Genomic DNA, 17,494 nt, shown 5'->3' with positions numbered 1-17,494 from the left:
TGTTTGAAGCTCATTTATTTGTCAGATGCTTCTATTCAGTTTCACAAATAATTTGTGTATGAGACAATCCAGAGAAAAAAAGATTTTTATTACATTTTATATATATTTTAACTCAAATGTACCAAACCAGCTTATTTCTGTACATTTTATCAATAAAATGTATCAGGACTTCATATTACAGCATCTGCTCTGACCAAATCTCTATGAAAAATTATGTATATAAAAGTATTTTTTTAAAAAAAAGCTATACACTATTGTATGTTGCTGGATATTTGCATTTAAATCTGTTAAGAGTAGAAAAGTAATCTACTTAATTATAGCTATGATCCTGTTCGAAGTCGCACAGTAAAAATGTTTATATCTTCAGGAACTATAATAAATGCAGATCTAGATGAACAAAAAAAAAAGCATCATGGTACTATGGTTTTACCAGTGTTGGGCTCATTACTCAAAAATTTTAATTTAATACTCCTTACAAAAATATTATTTACATCCACTGAATGTACTGTAAGTGTTTCCATATTCCAAGCTTGCCTGCTACACTGGTGACGTAATGTGCCTGTGCGAGCTGTGAAAATTATGAAGATAAATCTAAGAATTGTTTGATTTCAAATCAGTAGGAGTTGAGGCATCTAAACTAACTGCTAATGGATGGTAACTAATATTACTGAAATCTTATTAGTTAAACTACTAGTTACTACGAAATGTAACAACAGATTTTTACTATGTTACTGTGTATGTGTGTCTATCTGACACTAATGGCATTCATACTTTTACCTGTGCTTACTATGATTTTGCAACAAATTAACTTTGGCAGTGGTTTTCGGCCTTTTTAACTTAAAGGCACAAGGGTCAAAGGCCCATCATATAAGCTTTAATATATCCTCCGGTATCTTCTGCTGTATTTATGATAAACCTGCTTGTTTTCAAACTATTTTTATTGACAGAAAATATATGACAGGGTTTCCGCGGGGTCTTAAAAAGTATTAATAAATGATAAATCAATTTAGAGAAAATAAAGGCCCTTAAAACGTCTTAAATGCCATTTTCCAAGGTATTACATTTCGTATCGTCTTTTCATTGTGTGTATTTTCCGATTTTTGTGTTCGCTTCCGCAAACATTGTAATATTGTATATATTATCCGCGCATTATGGCGCCGCTATCAGTATGTGGGGTATTTAAATCCTTTTGAATGAGCGCTCGCGGTTCACTTTCACTTTCACTTTCGCTATCACGCGCGCCCTGTGTGAAGCGAGCACATCTTACGACAGGACATATTTGTATTAATGAGCTCTAGTTCTGTTGAGGAGCAAATCCTCCAACATCTTGTCAGTCATCTCTCCTTACCTTTGACCCGTGATCAGTCAAATCTGACTAATGCAGCTCCTGTTGGATGCAGGGTTGTTGTTGTTTCTACCATTCTACCTGTAATAAAACTGTGATAAATGTTTTGGGTCACACTAGTAGGAAGAATTTGAGCTGTGTTTATGAAAAATGTGCATAACAGTGACTGTAAAATATGTATTTTAGGGATGCAAATCATTTTTAATATATATTTGGGACATGGTAATTGCACTACTTTGGGTTGTTTTTTTTACAGGCATGGGATGCACAATTAAAATGATATAATAGTTGTGATCATTACTTTACCTTCCATGATCATTCAGACTCGATCATGTGACACTCTGTCAAGTCTGAATCAAATCAAGCACTCCATACATAATCACAGGTAAACTGTGTGATCACTCAGATGTTTGTCATGAGAATAGTTCCACAAAACAGCTATGGTTTGCAGACAGTTATAAGAGTTGATGTGACAAATACATCTCTTGAATATACTGTGTGAACTCATTGCCCCTTAGCCCGGAGAGCTTTATTTTCCCTCCTCAAGTTTTGTCAGTTGTTTTATTTATTGGTCTAATTCTTGTTTCTTGGGTTGCATTGGTTAGTCTCAATTTCTCTTGTGCTTCGTTCCCCTCTTCTGAATTATGTTGCATTGATAAGGAGTCATCACAAAGTAAGGCTGTTTAGTTGTGCTATCTTACAATCAATTTAAAGTAAATGTAAGTTAAAGTGTCACCGATGAAACCGATTAAACTTGGAGCATTGATCTTAAAATGTATGGAAAGGGTCTTAAAAGGTATTAAATATAACTCCACAATTAACTACAATTATGTTGTTATTCCAGCAATGTGTATATTCTTTAATAAAACAATTGTTCAGAATAATGTTTTGTAATGAAAATGATTTTTTATATTAAAAGATAAATAAATAAAAACTCATTTTATGCCTTAATTTTACGTTTTTAGTCAGAATATTTTAAAATAAGAAAAAAGTCATCCTGAGGTTCCCTAATGGGCCCCAAACTCCTGGTTGGGAATCAGAAAACTATGGCAAACTTTCCAAAGCCTTTCAAAGTATTTTAGGTTCATATTTTGATAGTTTGTGAGCGCAGACTGGAGTGTTTGAACTGCCCTCTCCGTCCCACAATGCATCGCGGCACTCGGCCTTTGAAAAACCGGCGCGGCTAATTCAAGATGGCGGAGCTCGAGCAGCTGTTAGACGAGAGTGAGTAATAAAACTAACTCCTCATTAGACCTTTATAACTCTCTTGTCGAGCTTGTGTAGAGTTTAAAGGCGCTTTATAAGAGTTTTTGTTTGACATAAATTTAAAGTGTTTTTCATTGTTGTGAGTGGTGTTAAAATAGACGCAAAGTTATTAGCGCTGGGGCTAACGTGCTAACAGTTAGCTTTCAGAAGCTACTACTATAAATAAATATCATACCTGAAGAGGTTTTCGCTTAACAGTCCTTTTCTAATGCCTTATTTATAACTAAAACTAATCTTAGGGTTGAAAACAGTAGCGTGGTGGTTATAATACGGACAGAGTTTAACTTCACGGACGTTTTTATGGTGGAAACTCGATGACAGCTGCTGGGTTTTGTTGTTCTTGTCAGTGTCAGTCTGATAGTATAGTAAAATATTCTCCATATAATAAATAAACACGTTCCATATGTCCACCGCACTCTTCCTATGTTAAAAATACACTCTATATGATGCAATGCTGGTGTCTAGATTTTAATTGGTTCATCATAATAAATCTCAGTAGATTTTTTTTCGCTGACACAGATATGCTTTGTTTTTATTGCATTAGGATTGCAAAGGATGCAATTCCTCATCTGTGCTGTTCGATTGTTTCTTATTACTATTACATCATAATTACTACTGTTAATATTTGCAACAATGGCACTACTGGAGTGTTTGCATTTTGAACTAGAGCAGTGATAAAAGACACATTATAATATAGTCAGTACTATAAGCAGCTTATGTTACAAAGAGATTATTTGTGGTTTCTGAGTGGATCAGTCTGGGGTGCATTTCCCAAAACCATAGTTGCTAATCAAGTTAATTTCCCATCGCCAACCAACTAAGTTGCTAACAGGTTAGCAACTATGGTTTTGGGAAACGCACCCCTGGTTAGTTAAAGTAAAAAAAAAAAAAAAAAAATTATAATAATATATATATATATATATAATCCATATATAATTTAAAGTTGTTATAGTAACTGCCCGAAGCATTATTGACATGGAATTATTATTATGCAATTAAGCTTGTTATTACTTTTAGTATCTTTGTGAAATAAGGTTAATATAAACTTAATTATGACCTATGCCTTTGCCCTAGGTGTGTTGCATAATTTTAAGATTTAGACACTTAATCATACCTTACTTTTGAAAATGTCATGTTTTGATATATATATATATATATATATATATATAATCTCAAAGTAGTCCATTGTTCATCAATTGTTCTTTTGTCTTCAGGCTCTTCAGCTAAAGCCCTTGTCAGTTTAAGAGGTAGGTCAGTCTACGTTTGTGACACCCACAACTAAAGCACTGTAAATTGTCACAAAATGCTGAGGCTTTACATACTGCACTGTTGTTTTCTACAGAAGGAAGTTTGTCTCATACTCTAAATGAAAAGAACAATTTACCAAAATCTCAGACCACCAGAGGACGGAGCAGTTACGTTTCTGTGGAAACGGTAAATTGTCATTAATGCTTCATACTTGTACTGTTTGCTGCAATTCCAGGTTGGCTTGCAATAGACTGTACCACCATGTTTAATTTTTGATGGGGATAAAAACAAAGCTGTGAGGGTACAGTACAGTGAGTACAATGCATTACATTGGATTGTACTGTTGTTTAAAAACATAGCGATTGTTCAAGTGATTAAATGATAAAAAAAAAAAACTCCATAAACTGTATGTTGGTTGTGAAAATTTTGTGATCTAGGACCCTTAAACAGCATTTGTCATTTTAAAGATGGTTTTACCATCACAGCTTCCTTTTCAAATGCCTTAAATTCAATATGGTGCTTAACCTGACAAAGGTCTATAAGGGCCTTTCACACCGCTTTAGTTCCAGAACTAAATGTACAGTACTAAAATACTGGTACGATTTCGTGCAAACTATTTCCCAGTACCATTTAAAGGGTTGCATTCGCACCAACCATGAGACTTTCGACAGCAATGTCATTTGTGCGCGGCATTCAACTAGGGATGGGTACCAAAACCCGGTATTAAACTGGCCCCGGGGCTAAATTATGAAAGACCGTAGTATCAGTAAGATCTGACGCTATCGGTTCTGCTTTCGGTACTGGAGGGGAAAAAAATAATGTACTATGTATTTTTGCTTAATAATGTTATCGTGCACATTTTATCTTACCAAACATTTCTAATGTGCGATCATATTAAGACGTTTGTATGTGAGATCTCTCATGCGCGCCGTGGAGGCTGTCTGTCAGTCACACACACACCACAACAAGAACGAGCGCGGCGCACACACACGCATAAGGGGCCATCTACATATCGCGTCTTTTGCACGCTCAAGTTCGTTATTTCAAATGTAGCCGCGCGGTATGCGCGCTCATAATGGAAGCGACGCGGTTGCGACGCACACGCGGTGGGACGAGCTCATTTTTTCCAGGCGCGTCCGCACCGCATCAAGTTAAAAACATATCAAATTTTCAGAATGCCGCAAGCGCACCGCAGGTCATGTAACTTCCTCACCTTTTCCGTAACAACATTGAAAGCTCCGCCAATATGAAGGAACAGCTGATAGCTGTATGTGGATTTGTAAATTAATTTAGTAGCAGAGCTACGGCAAGCAGTTTTTAGTGCTGCAAATCCATTTATCCATTGCTGAAATTTCCGCGTCTTCATGGAGAGAGCAGGTCATGGTTGCTTAGCAACGGTAGATTCCTCAGGAGCGCAAGTGCTCGAAGGCTTTTGGGAAAAAAAATCAGAAAGCGGCGTGCCTAGTGTTTTCCATGCGTTTTTAGACGCGATATGTGAACGGCCCCTTACAGTACGAAAACTCCCGCTTAATACAAAGAGTGACGATGGCGGAGACAGTAAAACGTTCCAAAGTGTGGTTATACTTCACTAGAGTTGATCAGACAACGCTGGTTGTCATAAGTGCGAAAATATTTTTGCATGTAAGGGCGGAAACACAAGCAATCTGTCAAAGCATCTTTCAAAAGTGCATTATGTGCAGACAGAGAAATGCAAAGTTTTTGACTGCCTAACACAACACAAAGTAACACAACACAAAGTACCGATACGAATACCGTTAAAGTACCGGACCGTTAAGCAGTATCGGTAAGAGTAGTAATAACGTTAAAACCTTAACGATACCCATCCCTATGTTCAACAACATTAACAAAGAAGAATAACGTTACCAACAGGAGAATGGAGGACGCTGTGATCGGAGCTGTGTTTTTGTTGTTTCTCGCAGGTTTCACAAGAATTGAATGTTGAAGTATACGTAAAGCATTTAAACAGACAAGACAAGCACTGACAAGCTGCACAAATCTATGCTGATAATGAATGTGGATTTGTGCAGCTTGTCAGTTAACAATGGCTCTGTATAGTAACAGCTGCTCTATGTGAAATCACACACCTGATAGAATTTACTGCTGATTAGAGAACCAGCTTTATTGACGAGATGCGCAATAATTATCGGCCGATATTTATCGTGCACCCCTAGTTTTAAATCATGGCAGGTGAGGGCCTTTTCAAACGCATCCGGCCAATCAGTGTCTACTTATGTCTCCGTTAGTACCAGTTGTGCTGGTTAGACCCTGCTCCGGAGTAGGAGCTAATTTGGTTCTCGAAAAAGGCAGTCCGGTACTAAAATCGCACCCAGTTCCTGTTATGCGAAAACGCCCAAAAGTGAAAAGTATGAAAAGGTTCCTGCGGTGCAAAAGGCCCTTATGCTAGTAGTTTTGTATCTGAATGTTTATAGTTCCTAAATGTCTCCTGTCTGCTTTGCCCTTCAGCCAACAAGGAGCTCAAAGAGGAGTCGACTGTCATGTGAGGATGAGGAGCGGCCGCTCACCTCCAGATCTCCCAGGAGAAGCCAGAGGGTCACCACTGTGCCTCAGGTGAAGGAGTTGTCCAGGATGCACTTTCCGAAGGATAGATTAATCTTTTGACATAAAGATCATTGGTTTTGCAATAGTTGAATGTTTGCCATTTGCAGAAACTTACAAATGTTACAACACCAGACAAAAAGGCTTCACAGAAAATTGGACTGAGACTAAGAAACTTGCTCAAACTTCCTAAAGCACACAAATGGTGCATCTATGAATGGTTCTACTCAAATATTGACAGGTATGTTCTGTAGACCTTATATTTTCAATCACTTTGTGCAGTTTTTATGTTGTTAATATTCTTATTATTATATTTGAATAATTTTGAGTATTGGAAAACGAGAGTAGTGTCTGCCTTCCATAAATATGACATTGCATTTCCATTATTAATAGATTATTAGTATAAATAGATCCAGTAAATGGGCCTAAATAGTCTGCTTGGCTGATTATTTTTTTGATTAAAATATTTATTGCCCCCTGTACTTGTATCAGTTCCAAAATCTTCTGATAGTCTTGTCATTTTATAATAAAAAAAGTCTGCGTTCAAATTTATTAAATTCTAGATAAAGATTTTGTAAATAGTATTATGTATGTGTCATTTGCTAACTTTAAATTACATTAAGTATGTATCAGCATTGTATTGGCATATTACTTGACCGCTAATATTTATATATATACATATTTATATATATATATATATTTATCTTTTTCATGTTCTCTAGGCCTTTATTTGAAGGAGACAATGACTTTTGCTTGTGTCTGAAGGAGTCTTTTCCCAATCTAAAGACCAGAAAGTTAACCAGAGTTGAATGGGGAACAATCAGAAGACTTATGGGCAAACCTCGAAGGTTAACTGACTGATCACGTTTAACCTTACACAGTAATAAATGTCCATAACATCCTCATTATTAACAGTTATAATATGTATGCGTGGCACATAATAGATGGGTTAGAATGCCGATATCTTGGATTCAGATGTTTGGACTTATGTGTCATATGTTTTTCAGATGTTCCTCAGCATTCTTCGCTGAAGAGCGAATGGCTCTGAAACAGAAGAGGCAGAAGATGCGTCTCCTGCAGCAGAGGAAAATCACAGATATGTCTCTATGCAAAGACCTGCCAGATGAGATCCCCTTGCCCTTGGTCATTGGCACCAAAGTCACAGGTGAGGATCTGATTATACACGTTTAATATCTGACACAACAGGCAGATATGTAAAGAGCAATTCAAAATAGACTTTGTTTTCAGATTTTGAGTTGAGTAAATTGAGTTCAAAAATTTTCATTTAATGAAATGTTTTGAATGAAAATGCAACCTTTTTTTTTATTTTTTTTTATTCTTTAAAATGTAGCTCGTCTTAGAGGTGTCCATGATGGCCTGTTTACTGGTCAAATTGATGCAGTAGATACCAGTGCAGCAACGTATCGCGTGACCTTTGACAGAAATGGGCTTGGCACACACACTGTTCCTGACTACGAAGTGCTTGTAAGAAAATTTGGTTTCTGTTCATAAAAACAGTAAAGTGTCATTTGACTTGAATGGCTAAAACTGCCCAATGCTTTCTCTCCAGAGTAATGAACCTCATGAGACGATGCCCATATCAGCTTTTGCTCAGAAACAGCGGCCACCTCGTTTCCAGAACTTTCTAACCCCACCCCGCGGTTCTTATCCCGGCTCAACCCAGTCCATCTTAATGGTAAAATGTTTTTTGAATGGGGTGGTTAACTTGCATGTCATTATCCTGAAATGTCTTGTGAGATCCATTCTGCTAAGATTGCAGGAAACATAGGCAAAAACCATGCTAAATGCAAATAATAAAGTGCAGCAACCTGTGGTTTGTTCCAGCCACAGTGTTTTCTTTGGTAAATAACTGAGTATGCAACCATTTTAAGAGTCATTCAGAAACCAAAAACCCATTTTTTAAAGACAAGTCTGTGTCATATTAATAATTATGGATATTGTTGGGCCATTAATACATTTTAGTGTTTTATTTAAGGATATTGTTGTTTTTGCTATTATGACAATTTTGGAACTATGCAGGCTGGGTCACACTTCATATTCAATGTAAAATCTGGGTCCTAAAGCAGAACTAGTTGAGAATTACTGACATGAATGATAAATGTTAAGTAATAATTGCACTAAAGTTTTCAGGAAAATAATCATAGCTTCTTCTTGCTCTGTTCCCAGGATAATGACCCTCTGTTCAGTCAGTCCCCCTGGAGAAGTAAACTAACAGGAACTGATGGAGAAACACTGGGTGGCTTTCCTGTCAAATTTCTTGTGCAAGTGGTGAGAATTCCCATTGCTAATGTTGTCTGTTTACTTGGCATTCACTTTACACAGAATTTTGAAAAAAATCAACATTTTGTTTTAATTGTCTGCTAGACACGCCTGTCCAAAATCCTCATGATTAAAAAGGAACATATAAAGCATTTGAAGGAGATGAACACAGAAGCTGAGAAGCTGGTAAGATTTAAGTGCCAGTCACCTGATGTGGTGTTGTTTTTGTGCATGTTCATTCAGTAGTACACTATGTAACTGTTTCCATTGTTTCGTCTGCAGAAGTCTTATTCCATGCCGATTGGGTTGGACTTGCAGAAGAGATATGCCACAACAGTCCTGGACCTGGAACAGCTTAATAAAGACCTCAACAAAGTCCTTCATGAAGTACAGCAGTTTTGCTATGAGGTACTTATGTTTCTTTTATTCGCCCTCCGACATGACCACAGTTTTTTCTAGACCTTCAGTTCTGGTTTTCTTCAAAAAATCCTGGACATAAAGCATGCATTTAAATTCACTTTCACCCATTTCCCATTCACTTTCCATGATCTTCCCTGTTCAGCTGGCTCCAGATCAAGGCATGCAGCCTGCAGATCAGCCCAGTGAGTTGCGACGGCGCTGTGAAGAAGAGTCGCAGGAAGTTGTGCGTCAGAGTAATGCATTGCCTGACGGAGAACAGCGTGTCCAGAACCCCAGCCTCACCCAACTCGTCTCTCGTCTCACGGCACTCCTCCTGCAGATCAGGGTACCAGACTAAACAGTTTAGAAAAACATAGAACGTTTTTACATTTTCTGAAGGAAACATGCCTTATCATTATTAAAGTTTATTTTGACCATGGAATTTAAATAATTAATTGCGCCCCCCCCCCCCAATTTACATCTCACAATGTATTCTTTTTTCTCTGAATTCTGAGTTTGTCTCGTAATTCTGACTTTTCTTTGCCACAAAATAGAAAAAGTAATTGTGACCTTTTATCTCACAAGTCTTGTCTTTTTTCCTCACCAATGTCTCACAATTCTGACTCTTTTTTTTTTTTTCCTTCTAATTTTGAGACAAATGTCCAAAGATATTTTTTTTTATTCTCTGTCTGAAATAAGCATTCATACTAAAAATCATGTACATAAAGCACGGACTAGGATCTTGTGACCTAGAACTACCATGATGAAGCTTGGTCAATACTAATTATTTAACAGTTTAGCTAAGTTGTTCATCCAGCTCTGTCAAGCACTTTCAAATGCCACAGGTTCACATGCACATGTACCTCACATTTCTCTCCTTATTTAATGCAGTGTTTGGCCGAAGGGGGAGACCTGAATTCGTTTGAATTCAAATCGCTCACAGACTCTCTGAATGACATAAAGAGCTCAATAGATGACTCCAACCTCAGGTAATATATATTTGCTTGTATTTCTCTTTGTTTTTCCTGCATTCATATTCTATTGTTTTTATTTTTCCCGTTTTAAAAGTACTAGTTGTGCTGTGGAAGGAATTAATCATCTACAATGATGTCTCTTCTGCAGTTGTTTTCAGGATAATGTGGAGATCCATGTAGCACATATACAGAGCGGTTTGAGCCAGCTGGGTAACCTCCATGCTTTCTCTGCCAACAACACCAACACAACGTGACTGAAATAAACTTGCACACCTACTGAGAATCCCATCTCATATCAGACAGCAACTCACCTCTTCAGTCCACCACTTTATTTTGTGTTCATTCTGTTTGAAATTTCAGAATGTGCGTTCAGTAACTTTACCTGCACAAGCAGTGCAAAATTCCCTGCCCGAAGACGCAAAGTTGTCTGAAGATTTTCAACTAGCTGGCAAAAAAAAGTAGAGTGTGAAGTTGTTTCGTAGATGTAACTGTTTTACATTATTTCAGATGTTGCTCACACTCAATATGATATTTAAGTTTCCCATTATTTTATTATTATTGGTGGTTTCCAACTGGGGTGACACTCTTTATTGGGTGCAGTTTGTTTTGACTGAAACTGTTTTGTGTAATTTTATTTCCTCTGTCTCTTTCACCAAGTGCATAGCTTTGAGTGCCCTGAGAGATGAGGTACTGTTCTGTCTGTTTTAAATATGTACATTGTAGATAACTGTACAGTTCACTCAAACTATATCAATAAATTGATCATATATAGGGTAATGTGGACATTTTTTGACTTGCCAGATTTAGGTATTTTTGCAAAGCAACCAATCTGTTTATACAAGTCCTATAATAGACAGCTGAATGGAATTCAACAGTTTGTCTTGTCCTTAGAAGAAGAAATGATCACCCAAATGCCCCTCTGGTGTATGTTTTAAAAGAGTTTGTTATCTGTGGGGGTTCTTTTTTAACATGTAAGTGTATGCATGACACAAACATTTGTAAATAAATCGATTTCTATTATCTTCATAAAGGCTCAGAGTCTGTATTTTGATGTTTTATAAAAAAAGATTTATTAGAATGTAGAATGTCTCCCTTTACACCCACATTGTGTGATAATCACACATAACAATATACAATAATATCTGAAATATACAATAAATATCGCATTTTAAAACCTAAGATGTTCTTCAAAGCTTAAGATAAATTCTGTGAGAGTGTTAAAATTGAAAAAGCTAAATAAACCCATTAAAACCAGACATGGCTTCTCTTTCCCAATCCGAGTCGGAATCTGAGAACTCGACGGTTTCGCTAGCTCTAATGGGAGAGAAAGTTCCAAAACTTCCTGACTGGACCTTTACTGGCATGTTTTGGACAGAACAGGCGACATGTTTGGGGGATGATGAAGACATCATGAAGTTATTCTGTGACGGGAGAGGTGGAATAACAACCTTCATCTCTGGCCCAATGGTCTTGTTTGGAGGGAAGTTATCATATTCCACCAAAAACTGCTTCATTGTAGATTTAGCATGGCTTGTGTTCATAAAAGGCCCATGTCCCTTTGGATATGGCTGTGTGTAATTGCGTGGCACCACAACACTCAGGTGATCGGTCTTGATCTGGTTCTCCTCAGTTCTACTGAACATACATGGAATCGTGGTTGGGTTGTACACGTCACCTTTCATGGTGCAGATCTTCTCATCTGAAGAGTTGATCAGCTGTTGACTGAAGTTGTCCATTGTGGTGAAGTTTGGCAGTCTTTGTGTCTCCAGGCCAGTGTGATTCTGATGTGTTGTAAACTGGTTCATATGGAGACTGTTTGGGGTCAGGACATTTCCACTGGTCTTATTTGAAACAGGAATTCCCACTTGGCGCCGTGACTTGGCTCTTCGGTTCTGGAACCACACCTGAATAGAAGATTAGCACTGGCTTACTACATATTCAGTGTTATGCGAAGAAGTAAACAATAAAACCACACTAGTAAGTTGTTATATAGTATAATTTCATACAAAATATTACATTTTTCATGTTTACATGCTCCTACAGTTTACACTTAAGACAGGCTTCATAAGGCTTATCCTAAAATACATATCAAAATGGAAGATTTTTCTTACTACTTTTGAAAGTATTTTATATTTCAAAACCTATTTTTCAAAAAAAAAAAAAAAAAAAAAATCTCGTTGAAAAATGCCCCTCAGACATTATAAACAAAACAATTTCCTGGTCAAAAACGTTTGAATTATTTATTCATCGTCTATATATAGCATGTCTACACAGAAATAAACTTTCTGTTGTAAAGTGGTAAACGTGACGACTAGCCTCGGAGTCATCTTTAATATTAAGCAGGTCTTTTTCTGCGGAACATTACAGACATAAATCTCACCTGAATTCTTGACTCTGGCAAGCCGGTCAGTGCCTCAAGCTTCTCCCTTAAATAAATATCAGGGTATTTGGTGTCCAAGTAGACTTTCTCCAGGACGTCGATCTGCTGCTGCGTAAAGTTGGTGCGTTTTCTGCGGTGCGTAAACAAGCTCGCGCTGTCCGCTCTGGAGACGCCATGGAGGAATTTCATCCTGTCTTGAGCTGCGTAATCTGATGAGAAAATGAGTAAAAAATAATTTAAGTTAGACGCATTGATTACTTAGTTCCTCTCAAATGCATTTCCAGAGAGATTCCTGAGTAAACACCCACCTGTTGGGTGCATGTTAGTCCTCCTTTCCAAATATGCAGTTGGAAACAGCTGGAACTGTTTTAAGTGTCCATTCCCAAGGTTGCCATGCACGATTGCCATTGTGACCTAACTCTACCGGTGATCAGATTGAAATGATCGGACTTCTCTTCGAATGGCATTAAATATCCAGCCAGCCAGCCTTCCGTCAGAGGTGATCAAAGTGAGCTGAGTGGCGGCAGGACGGAGACATTCGTGGCACATTTGCATCTGTAAAAGGTTCGTGTGTGACTTTAATGGGATCTCCACCCGAATACACATGACTTGAAAAAACATGTACGTGTATTGTTGGGTTGAGATGTGTTCCTGATCAGTTTGAAGCCTTGCACTTCCTGCAGACTGCTCACCTGAGCTCAATATTCGTAGGCTAAAAGATCTTAGGAATGCATTTCTCTCAGTATATGAAACATCATGAACCTGTCATTTGTGTAAAAGGTCAGACAATAGTAAAAAATTGGCATTTTCACAAAAATGTTATATTAGCAGAATATTTAAAATGTAGAAAATGCAGATAAGTGAATTAATATTTTATATAGCCACATATGAAATATGAGCATTTCCAACAAAATATTGCAATATGAATTAAGCCAGTGTATAATGTAGTTTGTGTAAAAAAAAAAATCATTACAAAATTATAAAATTCAGTATCGTCAGAAAATGTTTTTATATTAGCAGAGACTTTATAAATCTAGTAAAAGTTTAGAATTGCATTCATATTTTATATACATAGGCAACGAAATAATCACATTTCCAACAAAATATGTTTGTGATAGAAAATATGCACTGATGTAATTGGAGTAAAAAAGAAGGAGATAAAATCTGATTATTTTTCACAAAATATATACACAAATACTTTGTATATTAGCAAAAAAATAATAATTTTAAATGTATATTTTTTATATTTAAATTCATATTTTAAGATGAAAGAGAAAATATATAAATAAGGCATTTGGAAAGAAAAATAAATGCCAAAGGTATGGTCAAATGTTTACAATACAATTTTTGTCTTTCATATGACCAAAAAAAAAAAAAAAGTTAAAATCTATTTTAGTAAAGAACAACCCCTACATAAATGTCTCCATAGTCAAAGTTGTGGTATTTTAAAATAACTTATTCTAGAACCAGTTTATAATGTTTCTTTTTAGCATGGATTGATTGTTTTGAATAGAATGCAACAAGCATATGTCATAGATAAATCTGGCCCTTAAGAGAAAAACCTGTAAGGTTCATGTATAGACGTAACCTGTCAACGATTCAGAGAGGTTTTCTTCACACAGACAATATATTCAGAATCCAGTCTTTCTGTGTTCTTTGTCCCGTCTGCAATTTGCAATTTACATTTTACTCCAATGACCATTTCTGTGTGGCTGAATGACTATAAACTAAACTGAAAAAAAAAATCATATTGCAGTCGATTTGCAATAATGCACTCCTTCAATCCTCTTTTGACTAATTTTAAATGCCTCCACTAGATGAACATTTTTAACTTTGATCAGATGAAAACCCACAATGATTAACTCACCTATTCACAAATATCACCATCCGGAAACATTAAACATGTGGCCGTGTCTTTTGATGGAGCCAGCTGTAGAAGCTAATGATCAGCCGTTAACACATCAGATGCCATCTCTGATAGACAGAGCTTTCTCACCTCCAAAATACTGCCATAGACAGAGAGATTAGCCAGGGACAGTTTGCTCCTAATGCCAAAAAGTTGTTGACATCATTTGTCTAGACATTTGTCTAGAGTTTTTACCTTTGCTCTTACTTTTTTGAAAATGTAAAAACCATCTAAACATACAAACATAAAAAGCAGGAAGAATGGTAATAATTAAAAAATCAAGTAGATCGAAAGACATTTAAAAGTTTGTTTAATAAGTTGTATCCATAAAATTACTTTTTTTTTTGTTAATGAACATCTATAGTTTTTTTTCTTTTATATTCAAACTACTGTGATGCAATAATGCAAACCCACAAATAAACATTTCTCTCGGTTTCTCTTCATGGGGTAATGTTCTTATGCCATATTTTCATCTTGGAACAGTCTGTAAACAAATTGCATGCAAGTGCAGCCGTTCTTGGCCAGTAAAATCCAACATTAGTGATTTCGAAGCACAATATGTGGCATTACATTTATATTCATATACTCCAGCCACTGCACAACAATATCTCCAAACCCTCCAATTGTATAAAAACATTGCAACACTTGTTTACACTCTTAAATGTAGCATAACATTTTTTTTTTTGGTCATGGAACACATTTACAATATGAATATCCCAGCATTACAAAAATCACATTTTGGTTGCCTACAAAGTTTGGGATCAAATATTTCACTTGAAATATATATTCATTTCTCTCTATATATATCTACCTATCTATATACACACACACACACACTTTTTAGAACCAGTGGCTTTTAAAGAGTAAAGAAAACCCTTCAATATGAATGCACAAGCATGCAGTGATTACAGCTGATGTTATCAGAGGTGTGTCTGAAAAGGGTGTTTTATTCAGCTCAACTCTGATTTCCTTTTGTATTCACTCCGCTTCCTAAGCTTTTATTCCCCCATAATGTCCCTTCACCCCACAGACAAGTTTTTTATTCCAATCTGCATCATTACATTTAAGACTTCACAAGAAATTAGCTGATCCACAAACATTTAGCAGTTCGTGAGAGAATTACAGTTGCCGAGTGCCTGATATTGGCCAATAAGGCATTCACGTCAAATATCAATCACTACTTTTGATCATGGTCTTTTCTGCATTTTGTAAATATCAGAATGTTTCAAGAATGATTGGAAATGGTAAGCAAAATTTTTTTATACAATAAACAAGATATATACCGCACCCAAAAATAAAAGGGACATAATGTGCAATAGGAAGTAGAAGTGTCAGTGTCATAAGTCTGGCACCCAGACCACAGCGAAGATAACTGTAGAAGTGTGAAGCTCTCCACCCCCAACACACATTCAAGATAAGCTGCTCACCTTTGAAGGAACCATTTAAAGCCAAAATCACAGGTTTACCATATTTGAAGTGTATATATATATATATATATATTTATATATATATATATATATATATATATATATATATATATATATATATGTGGTCACTGGGGCAGTACCTTTGAAGTGTACATTTGCACTTTATTTACCCCTGAAGTCTCCATATACATTAAGTACATCATAGTATCTAAAGTGTACATATTAGAACCCTGTGATAAAGGTACTGCCACACTAGCTTTTGTTCGGTTTCATCTGAAAGTGTTTGAAAGAGGCCCGATTAATAAAAATAAAAACACTGTAAAAGAGTGTTGTAAACCATTACCATTTAAATTACTTCAATTTGCCTATGGCCATATATAGGCCAAACATTTTGGAAAATGGATGGATGAAGGTTTTCTATTTGGGTAGATGTTAATGAATTTTCGGCTTCATTACTCCACTTCAGCATCACATGAGCCTTCAAATATCATTCGAATGATGGTGATTTAATGCCATTTCTAATAATGATGCTTTGCTTTTGAATATGCAGAGAAACATTTCTTGTCAATGTTCAAAACATTTGTGGTGCTTAATATTTTCTTCAAAACACTTTTTCAGGATTCTTCGATGTAAAGTTCAGTGTAAACACTTATTTTTGATCAATTCAGCATCCTTGCTGAAAGTATTAATTTCTTTAAAAATTCAGCACACAGCTTGGTTTCCCACTTTGTTGTTAATGCTTTTTAAATCACTCCTTACACAATTGCTACTCCACCTGCCAAAATCACTGCTGCTTTTCCAAGCCACCCTTTGTTTGACAGTGCTACTATTCTATATGCTCCACGCCAACCACAAACGGTCCACAAATGCAACTTTGAGATTTCCCTTGTCTTTTTGCATCTTTTGGTAAAATTCTTCTGAAACCGCTGTGCCTTCAGTCCAAGAGCTCAAAGTGGACCAAACTGTTACGAATTGCAGTTGATATATGGCACGGACATGTTCATTTGTTTTGACTTTCAAAAACCACTCAAAAAGTACAATTTAAGACAAAATATCAGATAATAAAAAGGGGTTTTTGGTTTATGATTTTCTGTATTTTCAGTGGGGCCCACAGACGGTGATGTAAATGTCTAGAAAAACTGCAGGCAAATATATATAAAAAAAGTTTGATAACTCGTGCTGAAAGTACGACCAAATAAGTGCATTGCAAATAGGGTCCAAATAAATTTGACAATATTTGCAGTGCATTTCCGTATTTAGTCATTGATGTGGTTCTCAAATAGCTAGGGTTTCTCTATTTGGTGGGAAGTCGTGGCCTAGTGGTTACAGAGTTTGACTCCTAACCCTTGGGTTGTGGGTTCAAATCTTGGGCAGGCAATACCATGAATGAGGTGCCCCTGAGCAAGGCACCGAACCCCCAACTGCTCCCCGGGCGGCGCAGCATAAATGGCTGCCCACGGCTCCGGGTGGGTGTTCACTGCTGTGTGCCCACACACTTTGGATGGGTTAAATGCAGAGCACAAATTCTGAGTATGGGTCACCATTCTTGGCTGAATGTCATGCCACGCACAAAAAAAAAAAAAAAAAAAAAATTCTGCTGTTGTAGCGCAAACTAAAATCACTGTGACCTTAAGCAGAGGTTGCTCACCTTACTCAAGCTCATGAAAAGTAATTTACACCGGACATGCCAAG

The 17,494-nt window shown here is 36.6% G+C and overlaps 2 protein-coding genes across 2 annotated transcripts; one reads left to right on the top strand and one right to left on the bottom strand.

Moving 5' to 3' along the window:
- Positions 1-2,445: 2,445 nt before the first annotated feature.
- LOC132092179 (protein lin-9 homolog) lies at positions 2,446-11,115 on the top strand. Its single transcript, XM_059498306.1, has 15 exons — positions 2,446-2,569; positions 3,826-3,858; positions 3,954-4,045; positions 6,344-6,448; positions 6,547-6,677; positions 7,159-7,284; positions 7,444-7,601; positions 7,788-7,921; positions 8,007-8,132; positions 8,624-8,725; positions 8,822-8,902; positions 8,999-9,124; positions 9,279-9,461; positions 10,007-10,104; positions 10,238-11,115. Exons 1-15 carry the CDS (start codon positions 2,539-2,541, stop codon positions 10,341-10,343), a joined length of 1,632 nt encoding a protein of 543 aa, XP_059354289.1. The 5' UTR covers positions 2,446-2,538; the 3' UTR covers positions 10,344-11,115.
- Positions 11,116-11,134: 19 nt separating this feature from the next.
- On the bottom strand, positions 11,135-13,111 carry LOC132092180 (homeobox protein OTX2-A-like). The gene is made up of 3 exons (XM_059498307.1): positions 12,778-13,111; positions 12,470-12,678; positions 11,135-11,993 (listed from the first exon to the last, which is right to left on the bottom strand). The coding sequence occupies exons 1-3, from the start codon at positions 12,875-12,877 to the stop codon at positions 11,322-11,324; spliced, it is 981 nt and encodes a 326-aa protein (XP_059354290.1). The 5' UTR covers positions 12,878-13,111; the 3' UTR covers positions 11,135-11,321.
- Between the last annotated feature and the right edge of the window lie 4,383 nt (positions 13,112-17,494).

The sequence above is a fragment of the Carassius carassius genome, chromosome 18, assembly GCF_963082965.1.
Source record: "Carassius carassius chromosome 18, fCarCar2.1, whole genome shotgun sequence".
In the NCBI taxonomy this organism is placed as follows: Eukaryota; Metazoa; Chordata; class Actinopteri; order Cypriniformes; family Cyprinidae; genus Carassius; species Carassius carassius.
Note: the sequence above shows the minus strand (reverse complement) of the source record. Positions and strands in the feature narration are given on the sequence as shown.